Genomic DNA, 14,424 nt, shown 5'->3' with positions numbered 1-14,424 from the left:
GAGACGCAAAAGAAAGGAAGACAGCGGGTTAGTATCAGTAAGCATAAAAATTTATTGTTTGTAATCAGTGTTTGTAATTACATCATTGATATGCAACACCTTGCTCCGCTAGAGCCACAGCACCTTTGCTTCTGTAACCTGCTTCCACATCCACTCAGACGGTCAAAACAGCAAGGGGGAAAAGCCCTTTTAGCAGCTTGGCGTCATTTAGGCCAAGCGTTTCTACTTGAGCTTCTGTAGCTTAATACAAGTCGTGTGGGTCTTTCCCACCAACAGCAGTGGGGCATTTTTTGTGCAAAAGGTCTGACAGCAACCCCCTTCCCCATCAAGAAAAAGGACAGGGCCAGTGATTTTTTTTTAAAGGCCATTTTGGAGAGTGGCACTTCTAACTGCTAAGTGCCAGCTGATATTCCTAATAGTGAAGCTGTAGGGAAGCAAATAAACTCTGAAAAGGGTGGTTGGTAGGTGACTTGTAGCAGCAGCCATCAGGGGGAGGGGGAGACATTCGTGCCACATTGCTTGGGATTCCGTTTCGTGTCCCGTAGCCTCGATGGGGAGGAGGTGGCCTTCAGCCTTCTGCACCTCTCACTTGGAGGGCTGCTGCCCAAGTGAACCAAAGAACAAGCCTCGTGAAATCAACAAGCGGCAGCAAAAGATGGATCCTGTCGTAAAGATGGCTAATTGGAGCATAGTGCAAGATAATGGGTCAGGCCGACGCTTTTATTCCACAATTCCTCCAAGGTATGTTCAGGGCAACACCCATTGTTCTCCCCTTCTCCATTTTATCTTTACAACCAGGGCTCATTTTGAGGGGGAACGTGCAGGAACGCGGTTCTGGTAGTTCTTCAAGATGACGTCAGGTGGCCCCACCCACCTGATTTTTGGTCATTTTGGACCCGTTTCAGCTTGGATCAGGGCTGAAACAGCCCAATTCAGGCCCAAAATGCTCAGGATCAGGCCCAAGACAGCCAGGATTGGTCCTGAAACAGCCAGGATTGGGCCTCTGACCATTTTGGGCCCCTTTTTGGCTATTTTCAGCCCCCTTTTGCCATTTTGGGCCCAATTTTGGCCCTGAATGGCCAGGACTGGGTCCAAAACAGCCAGGATAGGTGTCAGGGGTCGGGTATATGCAAATCAGTTATGCCAATGACACACTTCTGGTGATGTCAAGGGGCATGGCATATGCAAATGAGTTGTGCTAATGAGTTATGCTAATGAGTTCCTGCAGCTCTTTTTCTATGAAATGACCCCCGTTTACAACCCTATGCAGGCGGTTCAGCTGAGAGTGCGTGTGACAGGCCTAACGTAACACACTGAGCTTTATGGATGAAAGGAGATTCGCCCAATACTCGAACACCCCAGGCTAATGGCACAGGGCCGCTGCTGAAATCTGAAACGCTTACATGCATCGCCGATTGCTACACACGTTACATTTGTTTGTGAAATTTGTACCAAGGAACAGGCTGACCAGCAGTTTGTTCACCTTCTCTGACTTAGGCAGGTTCCAGAATTCCACAATTCCAGAATGCAATTGTGGCTTATTGAAACTAGTGGGGGTTTGCTTCCTATTTCAAGACAATGGACTCTTCCCTTAGCATCTAACGGTTCGCAGCATAATTACTATGTTGGAGCCTGGAGCCCGAGGGACACAGTGAGTTTATTATTCCGCTGTTATGGGGAAATCTGGACCTCTCCAAAGAAGCTAAACTGGAGTTTCTTTGATAAAGATGAAAAGATCACGTATCAAGTAGCCAGATTTTGCATGGAAATACGATAAGAAAATCTTATATCTAGATGCAAATCCGATTTTAAACTGTTTTAAAACTTTTAATCTAAAATATGTTTCAAATGTGTTTATTTTTGTATGTTTGGTCTAAGGACCGTAATAATAATAAACAAACTCCAGCTGGTGGTAGGGTGGGGATACTGTCTGGATTTTCTGCCTCCAGTACCAAAATGCCCTAGGGGTTACCTACCGAAAGAAAAATGCTTGCATAACCTACCCCCCCCCCTCGATTCAAAGGAAACATTCTAACGAGCAATGTATTGTCGAAGGCTTTCATGGCCGGAGAACGATAGTTGTGGGTTTTCCGGGCTGTATCGCCGTGGTCTTGGCATTGTGGTTCCTGACGTTTCGCCAGCAGCTGTGACTGACATCTTCAGACGTGTAGCACCAAAAGACAGAGATCTCTCTCTGTGTCACAGTCACAGTGTCTCTGTGTCACACTGTGACACTGAGAGATCTCTGTCTTTTGGTGCTACACCTCTGAAGATGCCAGTCACAGCTGCTGGCGAAACGTCAGGAACTACAATGCCAAGACCACGGCTATACAGCCCGGAAAATCCACAACAACCATTCTAACGAACAGTTTTTACAACCGTTGCACACCTGCTCATGAAAGGTTCAGCCCAAATATATTTGTTAGTCTTTACAGTCCCACAAAACTGTTGTTTAGGCTACAGCAGACTAATACAGCTACCCCTCTGCAGTTTTATGACATGTAGAACAAATTACAGCATAAACCAAGTGGGGATAAAAATCCTTGCGGATTTTAAAACAATGTTGTGAACTTTTTAAAGGAGAAGTCTGCAGTATGCAGCTAATGGTTTTTTATATAAAATTCGCTATTAAAATCTAGGAATGTACCAGTTTCCCCCTAAAAATGACAATGATTCCAGTATTATAAAAATAGAGATTACAAAACAGGTTTTGGTTTAAAATGTGCCAAGTACTTTGATACTCTTCGTGTAAAATTGTCTTCATTATGAGAACATATTAAGCACAATCAGTCCCCATTCACTTCTCCTTCAACTGAAATAAATGGGTCTACCTGCTTAACTTGGGTTGAATTGTGCCCCTTAATTTTTTTAAAATCAATGCTCATTTGTCAGCTCACATGAGAAATACCATGATGACCCTCTGATACCGATTTAAAAACTATACTCTTGGCTTCTTCAGGGGAGGATCTTGCAGGCTAAACTTTGGTATGTCACATGAAGAAGCAAACGGAATCCTCTTCGCCGATACCTTCTTCCCAATTGTCTCAATCTGAAGGGGGGAAAGTCCAAGGTTAACCACATTTAAACAAGGAACTCCTGCTTTTTAGAGGAGCAGACTGTATGTGCTCACTCTGAACATGTCGCTTGGGCATCAGCAGGGCTCATTATAAGGAGGAACGCACAGGAATGCAGTTCCGGCAGTTCCCCAAAGAGGTCACATGTCAGGTGGCCCCACCCACCTGACTCTCGGCCATTTTGGGCCCATTTCAGCCTGGATTGGGGCCGAAATGGCCTGGATCGGGCCTCTAACGGGTAGTGGACCACTCTCCCGCTCATCAGCGGCCCAATCCTGACTATTTTGGCTCCCTTTTCCGCCATTTTCAGCCTCTTTATGCCATTTTGGGCCCAATTTCAGCCCTGAATGGCCAGGATTGGGTCCAAAACAGCCAGAATAGGTGATGCCAGGGGGTGTGGCATACGCAAATCAGTTATACTAATGACACTTCTGGTGACGGCAAGAAGTGTGGAATATGCTAATGAGTTATGCTAATGAGTTCCTCCAGCTCTTTTTCTACGAAATGACCCCCAGTCATTATAAATGGCACCATGCATAGGGTCTTCCTACTTTGGTTGTCAGCTCCTGCGTAGTGGGGGTGGGGGTGGGACAGAAACGTGCCCTGCAGCTAATTGCGTAAAAGCTAAATAGGCTTCAGGATGTTTTCCTCTGAGTTTAGCACTGGAAGGAATTAAAAGATGGTAGGTTCTCCTTCACTGGCAGTCTTAAAGGAGTATCTCAAATGCCTGTTGGGGATGCTTCAGCCTGTCCCGCATTGGGCGGGGGATGGACTAGATGATCTGTCAGACCCGTTCTAATTCTATGATTCTACTGGCATCTATCCCAATGCTCCCTCGAAACCATGACCACTCACCCACCTACCTGAAGAGGTGAGCCTACGTCACCCAAGAGATGGTATGCAAAGAAGGCATTCTACAAACTGCAGGAAGGGACCTACCGAGAAAATTCCAGATAACTCAAACAAGGATGGTAAAAAGGCACCAAATTTGCAAGTGGCAGCCAAAAGAAAAATCATTAGCTAATCTGGCCTGGTAGAAAATTCCTACCTCATTTAATATAGTGATCCTTTATGTGAGCAAAAGCCTTAACATTTCTCCAGTAGCAGCTCTCAACACAGCTTTCCAAACTGCGTTTTATATCCATGGGGGTTCCAGAGGCAGTCTTAAGTCATTCTGTGGCTCTGGACAGAAGTCAAGGATAGGGCCCCAGAAACACTGGATGTGACAGCTGGGATGGCAATTGCAACGGTGCCCCTGCCCACTGGTCTACAGCCAAATGCCAAACAGCAAATGTAATCACCAGTTGGGGGCCCCTCCTCACCACCTTACGCTTTTGTTGGGGCTGCTGCCTGAGCTCCACCACTCTCTGTCATTACTTGCAGCAGGGGCGGGCAATGGGGGATGCTCAGCAACCTGCCCCTCTGTGGGGCCGAGGGCACTTTCCCTACTGGCTGGTGGCTAAGGCCGTCCCTGAAGAGCTCAACCCATGGTCTGGAATCTTACACGAGGCAAGCTGCAACAGTGAGGCAAAACCCAGGCTATATCCAAAGGGGGCCTCAAGGTTTTTCTGCTTCAGGGGTTCGCACTCACGTGGGGATCCAGCACCCTTTGGATGGCGAGGCCCCAGAAAGGTGCTCAGCCACCCAATATGCCAGGACTGGCTCTGGTTGTAGTCTACAAACAAAACCCTGCCAAAATTAACAAAAACAGGTAGAACACTTGACTAGTGGGATTTACATGGTATACTTTTCAGAGAAGCACCCGTGTTCCCAGAAATGTACACCCAAAGGAAATGGAGGATCTTATGTAGTTTCCCGGGCTGATTCTTTCTGAAGCCGTACAAGGATCTTACTGTCGCTCAGCCAGCGGGCAAAAGAAAAAGTACCTGGAAACCGAGGCCTTGTAGTTCATTATGAAGGTCGTCAAGGACTCTCCTGCCATCAAAGATGAAAGCAGGCTTCAACATTTTTTTCTGAATGCGCTCATAGTCCAGTTCCTGCAAATGACACCAGAGATTCGTCTTCAGTGACAAGAGTTTCTTCCCTTTTATTTTTGAGATTTTACCATTAGGTGTCCTGCTTACCTTAAACATGTCCCATTCTGTGCAGATCACAAGGGCATGGGCTCCATCGCATGCTTCGTATGGATCTTTGCTAATGGTGACTAGTCGGGACACTGCAGAGAAGAAGCAAACAAAAGATACATTCAAGGATTGACTTGGGGCAAATTGTCTTCTTGGAACTAGCAAATATCTCCAAAGGAACTCACAATTGCCTTCAATGTGTGCATCCAAATGATTCTCCTTTACAATTTAGGAATAATCTTAGTGATTTAACAAAAATTCCAATAACTAATCGATTCATACTTTTGGAACATTACTAACATGATTTAAAATTTTGATTCCTGTTCTCATTAATGAATTTAACAATGGCTAATAAACTTTAGACAGACTTTAAAGTTAGACTGAATAATAAAATTAAACTTGATACAATTATTGTGATTCTTAAACCATCAGAAGATCCTACTCTTGTTAGTTCCTACCAACCTATTAGTCTGTTAAATATAGACTATAAAATTTTGACATCTATTTTAGCACATCGATTAAAAGGCATTAATTGGTAAGTCCATATCACCAGATCGAACTGGCTTTATACTGGTCGCCATATTACCACTAATATGTGAAATTGCCAATCTTTTAGATGTTGTAAAGAAAGATAACATTGGATAATATAATAACAACAACATTCGATTTACATACCGCCGTTCAGGGCAATTTAACACCCACTCAGAGCGCTTACATAGTATGTTATTATTATGTTGTAATGATACAGATTAAGCTAATACATAGTAACGGCTTGTATTCTAGGCGAACTTTTAAAGATTTCATGAACTGTCTGTGCATTTTTTTTAGAGTGTTAGGTAACTAAAACAGGTGCGTTTTAATCTTTTGACAGCTAATTAAAAATAGTGGACTCCATCTAGATTAATGTTTTTTTTTTTTTTAATAAATTTTTTATTAGGTTTTTTTATAAGGGGGAAGGGAGTTACAAAAAAAAACCATTTCAGTAACAGATTCATGTGCAAGATCATCATATGTAATCAATACTTCCAAACAAGGGAAATGTCCCCCCCCCTCTATATAACTATCAATCCATAAATAAAGACACTGCATATCCAGCTATCGCCCCCTTATACCCTCAACCTTCCCTTTAATCTCTCCAATCATTATTTAAATTCTTTGTTTTTTTATCCACTTACTCTATTTCTTATCTCATTTCTGACATTTTTTCTTATATATATATATATATATATATATATATATATATATATATATATATATATATATATATATATATATATGTTTACTTCATCTTAAATCACATTTCCCATGCCTTAAATTTTAGCCAAGGATGTTAATCCCCTTAATCATTCCAGAAACAAAACATAAGAAAAGGACAGATGATATGAGTGAAAAGATAGATAACCATTACTATATATTATAATGAAAAGACATTTTTGTACCAGTATTCCCTCCTCCTTTCATTTATTTGATCCAAGCCACCTAAAATTATGTATTTGGGTTTTCATTGTTAATGGGGCTAGGAAAACATCATAGGTAAATAAAAGACTTTGGCTTAAACACTAATTTATGCTCTAGAGAGAATAATTAGGAAATAGGAATAATCGGAGAAGACTCCAAAGACCCAGTTATCATATTATCTCTAGTCTTTTAACAGTAAATATAAGTATCTAACATGTTAAAAAACATCTAAACTTACAATAATTCTGTATTAAACTTCATTAAGCATAGAAAGGCAACATGTTGGATCATAATCTGAATTTCATTATACTTCTTCTTTCTCTCTTTCAAAAATAATAATGAAGACAGAGGACTCTAAAGACCCCTCAGCCCCCCTCTCTCTAACCCCTTCAGAGCATATAAACAATGTAACAAGTTAGAAAGAGCAATAAACCCAGAACATTGTATTGAGTCTGTACTATTGGATCATAATCTGAGTTTCATTCTCGTGTTTTCTTCTTCCTTCCCCTAAAATGATACAGCAAGTCCTTCCTTCCAGAGCTCAGCCAAAAGCCACTTTTCTTATTTTCTAGCCAATTCTCCAAGGGTGTAAGTATGCTGTTGTCTCTCTGTTTTGCTTTCTTTTTGGAAATACGTTGGATGCTTTTTCTTCATTCAGAAACAGTATTCTAAGTTTTTTCCTCACAGCTCTGCTTTGCTGCTCCTCCCCCTTCTTCTCTTCCCCTTGTATTTTCACAAAGAAGGGCTGGTAGAATCATCCATCTTGTAAACTAAGCTTTTCAACTTTCCGCTCTAATTTTCTTTCAGGTAGGTCTGTCCCTTTGAAGTTTTCTTCTGATTTGGTATCTTTTACAATATTTTTATCCATTTCCAATCCAAGTATCTCATCTGCTTTACTTAATGACACATCCATCAGCTTGGCAATCTCTTGCAACTTTGGAAATAATTCTTCCGGAAAGGCCATTTTAATATTTCTTGTAGATGCTGTGTGAAGAGTCTCGTCACAGTGGTAAAAATCTCTTACTATTGATTGTTCCAGAAGTTTATTGCTTTCCAGCTGTCGCTGGGAGAGTGTTCTTTGCAATCACTCTTCCGTGCCTGGCTCCCGCCTCCCAGCTCGTAAAAGCGGCCGCCTCGCCAGAGGCTAATAAATCCCCCCCTTATCAAGCTTGTTAGCCCTTGCAAAGTCATTAAACAATTTTCTTACTTGATGGGAAGTTTAGTAGGATCACCTTGTTCAGTCTTACAGTTGTCTTTATATTTTATCTTGCCAGGAATCTGCTTTGTTTCACTTGTCATAGCCATTTTGGCTTCTCCCTTGGTCCTTGCCTTTAGAGCTGATGTGGGGGCTTCCCAGGGGGGGTGCCAGTCCCCTTGAGCTCCTCCACCTTGCTCTAGCCTGCCTCCCCTCTCCATGGGGGGGGGGGCTTGGGGGCCCGAATTCTAGAGTCCCAAGGAACCAGGAAGATCATGACAGAGAGCTCACAACTCAACTGCCGTGCGCTCACTGCGCCATTCCGGAAGATCTAGATTAATGATTCTTTATCAGAGACTGGACCAATAGTGATCTAGTATCTTAACTCTTCCTGTCACTTCTTACAGATATATGGCTTTGTTTTGCAAGTTAGCTACAACATCATTTTTGGCTAATTAGACAGTTATACAATAGAAATTATGAATATTCAACAAAGCATTAAAGCAATCATAGTTTGCTTATGCTATTACGTGAAAAGATCTTAGATATTTGCATATGATAACCTATAAAACATGATAATCTAGATAATAGTTAGAGTTCTGATTGGAAGAGATCTTACGAAGATTAGGTGAGAATTTATCTTTGCAATGTAGGCTATGAAAATCTTAATGCATTTCATAAGAACTCTGATTATTTTTAAACTTAATAGTTAGGAAATGTTAGCAAATTTAATTCTGATTGCCTTTCTGTGTTCTGTTTTTGTAGGACTTATATTAATAATCATATATTTTTAACTACTTGCTTTATTAAAAAAATAGAGTATTTTCAGTTAAAGAAACAAACTCTAACAGGTGTTTGATTAGAAGCAGCAAAGCAATAAAGACCCTTTTACAAATAAATGTACTGATAAGCAAACGGTTGAAAGAACAATTTTGCTTGAAAGGTCTTGAACTAATTGCTGAACACTATCCAAAAGAAAAGATAAATCTTTCCTTTGGAGTAGTGGAAGCTTAGTTCAGACACAGGCAAGAGAGCCTGTTACAATTATATGTATGTTTGCTTATTTAACAAAAGATTGAGGAGTATCTAATTTCCAAATCTAACATCCCAAAACTTATAAAAGAACATAGAGATCTAATGGAAGCCCCTATCATAACTCAAAGAACTTCTAATTACTATCAAATCCTGGGCAGAGATGGATTCCTAAGTGAGTTTTATAAAAAATATGCAGATATTCTAATAGAACCTCTAGCTAAGGATTGCAACGATGTCTTTTTCTCTGGCATGGTTCCTCAATCTTGGCTGCTTTCCAGAATAGTAGTCATACCAAAACCAGATAAAGACCTAATTAATTCAAGTTCTCAAGACCAATATCACTAATAAATCAAGATGCCAACATTTTTACAGCCACCATCACTAACAGGTTACGCTCAGTCATCACACACTATGTTCACCAAGACCAAACAGGGTTCATGCCAAAATGTAACACAGCGGATAATATCTGTAAATCCCTTGACATCATAAATTATAACAGGAAAAAGAAAATTGAATCTCTTATACAATCGATTGATATAGAAAAGGCATTTGAGAAACCAGAACCTAAATACCTAATCTCACTCCTGAGTCACATGGAATTTGGGGAATGTTTTCTGAGCACCATCCAAGCCCTCTATTCATCTCCAGTGCCCCAAATCCAATTAAATAACCTATCTTCAAAAGAATGTCTGGTTTCACAGGGTACCAGACAAGGCTACCCACTTTTGCCCCTGCTTTTTGCCTTTTCTACTGAACCCCTAGACATAGCTATTTGCAACCTCGCCCCCCCAAAATTCTTGGTACCGAAGTAAAAGATAAGGAGATCAAATTCAGCCTGTTTGCAGATGATGTAGTTTTATACTTATCTAACCCTTTACAATCCATTTTGGCTGTCGACACAGAATGTGCTCAATTTTCATTAATTTCGGGTCTTTTGAGTTAACCCTACTAAAACAATATTTCCTATATGTCTCTCCCAAATGACTATCCTCAAAATCAAAAATTCTTATGAGTATAAAGTTTCTACATTCTGGAGTCATTTGGGGATCACGATCACGGGCTTGATCTAAATGTTTTGTTAAAACATAAATTTTCTGGACTTACATCATTCAACACTCTCTAAGTATTGGAATAACGAACAATTTTCATGGCTGGAGAAAACTAATTTGATCAAATCATTTATTCTACCTAAATTTATCTTTTTCTTTAGAACTTTACTGATTCCTCTCCCAAACATGTTCCTTAAGAAAGTTCAACAATCTTTTGATGACTTTGTATGGAACAACAAAAAACATAGAACCAGTTTTAACCCTCTGAGTAAAACTAAGAATTGGGGAGGACTCGGTTACCCGGATATAAAACTATATTGGGAAGCATCACTCCAAGCAAGTCTATTAAAAACTCTAAATTCAATTTCAACTTTAGATTGGATACATGTAGAGCAGATAAAAAACCATCCCTAGACAAAACTGATGTGACCAATTATTGCCCAGTCTCTAATCTGCCCTTTCTGGGAAAAGTGACCGAGAGAGCATTAGTGGATCAACTCCAGATCTTCTTTGAAAACTCTAGCGCTCTAGACTCTTTCCAATCTGGATTCAAACCAGGGCATAAGACAGAGTCAGCACTAGCAGTTTTAGTGGATGATCTCCGTCTGAATATAGACAAAGGCCATGCCTCCTTATTGCTCCTCCTGGATTCATCTGCAGCCTTTGACACAGTAGACCATGCCATCCTGTTGAGGTATTTAGGAACAGAAGTGGGCATCAAAGGATGTGCCCTGGACTGGTTTAAATCATTTCTCATGGAACGGACCCAAAGGGTTGCCATCGGAGATCAGCTATCTCCAGAATGAGAACTATCTTGTGGGGTTCCGCAGGGCGCAATCTTATCTCCCATGTTATTCAACCTCTACGTAAAGCCTTTAGGAGAACTCATTCACAGCTATGGAGTGGGATGTCATCAATATGCAGATGATACTCAACTCTATATCTCGCTATTCAGGTCCCCACAGGATGCAGTGGAAATTTTAGATCACTGCCTGACAGTCATGGTGAAATGGCTAAAAAATAAACTGAAATTGAACCCAGATAAGACTGCAGTGATGCTTGTTGGGAAGGCAGACATCCTGAAAGACATTGTACTCCCCACTTTCGAAGGAGTTCGTCTGACCCTTGCAGACTCGGTTAAGAACCTAGGGGTTATACTAGATCCAGTGCTAGTACTAGATAAACAAGTTAAGGCAGCCACAAAAAATGCTTACTACAATCTCACTCTAGCCTGGAAGATGGCTTCTTACCTTAACAGGGCCAACCTGGCCACGTGGATCCATGCTATGGAAACATAAAAACTTGACTATTGTAATGCATTATACATTGGTCTCCCATCTAAATTAACTAGGAGGCTCCAATTGGTACAAAATGCTGCAGCTCAACTGTTAGCGGGAGCAAGCAGAAGCATGAACATCACTCCCATCCTACAGTCACTCCACTGGCTACCCATCAGTTACCGTGCTCAATTGAAGGTATTGGTTATTATATGCAAAGCTCTTCACGGCCTTGGTCCAGCATACCTACAGGACCGCCTCCCTCCCTATGTCCCTCCACGGCAGCTTTGCTCATCTGAACAGGGTCTCCTGCAGGTGCCACCTGCTCATGGGTAAAATCAACAGCAGCCTGTACATGGGCTCTCTCTATGGTGGCCCCTGCCCTATGGAACGGCCTGCCTGAGGAGGTCAGGAGAGCCCCCACGCTCCTGGCTTTCCACAAACGATGCAAAACTAAATTATTCAAAAAGGCCTTTTTTCTCAGATAAGAGGATGATATTGTAGGGAGGGGGTCTCAGATGCTTCGTCAATGAGTTAGGGACCAGAGACTCCAGCACTATGTTGCCTTACATATTATCTGTTGCTTTAAATTTGTACTCCTACTTGTACCTTTACTTCATGTTGTCTAATGTCAGTCCTGGAATTGATTATGTTCTGTTTCAGCAATTCTTCAACTCTGTATTGGATCCTTGCTAATCCTGTGTCTTTGTAAACTTGCATTTATTTATGACATTGTTTATGGAAACATCCTTGACACTGTATGGAAATGTACTTGATACTGTATTGAAATGAACTTGATACTGATTGAACTAATCTCACACTATGTAATCCACCTTGAGTCTCAATGAGAAAGGTGGACTAAAAATGACATAAATATAAAATAAAATAAACAAATACAACACAACACATATTTTATTTTATTAAAATAAAAACATAAATAAATAAAATAAAATAACTTGCCTGTAATATTTTGGAATAATTCAAAGGAAAGGCCAAACTGTTGTTGATAACATTTTCCTCTTAAATTCACTTCAAATATGGGATAGGAGGCATACCAAGCTTGCACCCCCAATATCACCACTTTCTGCCTTCATAGGTCAATCATGGTATGAGCCAGGGTTGCAGGCACAAGACTATAGGTTTTGGAGGAAAACTTACTGTTCAAGGCTAATAGATTTAACCAAGAACAATCTGTTTTGGAGGCCAAACTAGATTCCCAGATCCATTGGTATCAATACTTTCAAATTAGAAATTTAGTTAACACTTAAAAGAATATTTGTTGAAACCTTTGACTGACTTTGAAACATTTTTAAAAATACCTCTGGCAAGTGACAAAGGAATTATCTCAAACATTTACACAATCTTATCAACGGCCTCCAATAACAAACCCCCTTCATATGGTGCAGAGATTTTGGTTTTACACTCTCTAAAGTTCAATGGCAACAGATCTGGCAATCTAAACTGGCTACTTCCAGATCAATATACATTTAAACCCAGATGTTTAAAATACTAGTAAGATGGTATCTTACACCAGTTAAAATCCGTCAGGTGAACTTTAACCAGCAATCAACCTGCTCTGGGAACAGTGTGGAGACCGAGGTTCGTATTTTCAGACTTGGTGGTCTTGTAAGCATCTTCCATCATTCTGGCGTCTAATTCGAACCCAAATATCAAATATAACAAGTTCTAATTCCTTTTAAGGTGGAAGTAATGTTGTTGAAACTCTTTCAAAATACTGGCATACCCTGGTTAAGACTTAATTTAAGAGCATTTTTATGTGCCGCAGCCCGCTTAGTCATTACGGCAGCTCGGCAGAGCCGTGAACTCCCTTTGTTATCTGATTGGTACAAGAAGATATGGGACATATTTGTAATGGAGAAAATTCTAGATCAACAAAAGCAGATAGAGTCAGACCATTATATCTCTGATTTTGCTGCAACATGGCAACCTATAATTGACTTTATAATATGTAACGAGGCAATATTCCACTTCACCCAACGCAAGCAACTCCTGCTTTTATGATGTAGATTTGTTAACTGTGGTTCTATCTATGATTGTAAATAAGTTTAGTTGATTCACTGTTCTTTTATTATTTAGTAATTCTTATATATACTTCAATATTAAGTGTCTTTCAATGTTTTGATTTCTAACTTTTTATGTGTTTTTAAGCTCTTATTATACAACCTTTTTATGTTTCAATAAAGTTTATTTTTAAAAAATGATTTAAAAAAACTTCACAGCATCTGCAGAAGCGCTCTCTCTCTCTCTCTCTCTCTCACACACACACACACACACACTACCTATATTCTGTGCAAGTGAGTTATGCCCCTGTGGAATCACCGCATGCAACTGTAATTATGGTGAATCTACATGGCTTTGAAAGTCACCATTAAAGGCTCTGTTCTGAGTGCCTTCCATTCATGTCACAAATGAACGTCCACAGTTCATCAGTTCCTTCCTCCTAATTTTTTGATGTCTGTAAAGTCTGTTTATTCTAAAATGCCTTTTGCTAGATGATTTTACTGCATGTTGCTGCATGTATGTTTTAGATGGTGTTGTGAGCCCCCACACTGTGAAAAGGCAGAGTACAAATTTTTTTAATATCAAAGAAGTACTTCAGTGCCATCAATGTAACCTTTGCACCAGAATTCCCACTCCCTCCCTCACACACACGCAAAACAGTAGGGGAGTCATTTTTTAGCTCCGTAGGTCACTGGCACAATGAAGCAGGCCGTTCTCCAGCAGAGCCCCGTTTCAATGAAGAAAGAGTGCAGGAGACCCGGAAGGGCCCGCGCGGGCGCCTGCAGCCTCAGAGCTGGAAAAGCTTCTTTAAAAAGCGCGCCTCACTCACCTTGATCGTCCTCAGAGACACCTGGGTGGGACAGATCCAGAATGATTTGTTCTCTCAGCACTTTGGGGTCATATATATGTAGCTTTGCACCTTCATCCATTAAATATTTGCTGATGTAAATACTGGAGGATTCTCTAAGGAAAAATAAACACCTTTTACAGATAAGCCTTCATTAAATAATTATATCCAGTTAAACTAAAGGTTTCGCTGTTGTTATAAAACCCAGCACTGCAACAGGGCTCATGTGATACAGGTGGACAAGAAGATTACAGCCTCCATAAGGAAGAAGACACGATTCTCTGGAGTCTTTCCAATAAATAAGCCCACTGATCACAGACTAGCAGACTTTTCCATGTTAAGGTTTTCCCCCCTGTAAACATGAGGGCTAGAAACATGTTTTG

The 14,424-nt window shown here is 40.6% G+C and overlaps 1 protein-coding gene across 4 annotated transcripts in view; it reads right to left on the bottom strand.

Moving 5' to 3' along the window:
* Positions 1 to 2,142: 2,142 nt before the first annotated feature.
* UGDH (UDP-glucose 6-dehydrogenase) overlaps positions 2,143 to 14,424 on the bottom strand; it is a 48,538-nt gene continuing 36,256 nt past the window's right edge. For 2 of the 4 annotated variants that reach the window (XM_054990667.1, XM_054990665.1), the window contains exons 9-12: positions 14,024 to 14,157; positions 5,159 to 5,250; positions 4,961 to 5,071; positions 2,143 to 3,049 (exon numbers count right to left, since the gene is read on the bottom strand). In XM_054990667.1, the coding sequence (XP_054846642.1) occupies positions 2,939 to 3,049; positions 4,961 to 5,071; positions 5,159 to 5,250; positions 14,024 to 14,157 (448 nt within the window). In that variant the 3' untranslated portion in view covers positions 2,143 to 2,938. Of the gene's footprint in view, positions 4,010 to 4,960; positions 5,072 to 5,158; positions 5,251 to 14,023; positions 14,158 to 14,424 lie in introns of all 4 variants that reach the window. The other 2 variants (XR_008597784.1, XM_054990666.1) reach the window with 2 other exon arrangements.

Source organism: Eublepharis macularius, chromosome 10 (genome assembly GCF_028583425.1).
Source record: "Eublepharis macularius isolate TG4126 chromosome 10, MPM_Emac_v1.0, whole genome shotgun sequence".
Lineage (NCBI taxonomy): Eukaryota > Metazoa > Chordata > Lepidosauria > Squamata > Eublepharidae > Eublepharis > Eublepharis macularius.
This window is presented reverse-complemented; position numbering and strand designations above follow the sequence as displayed.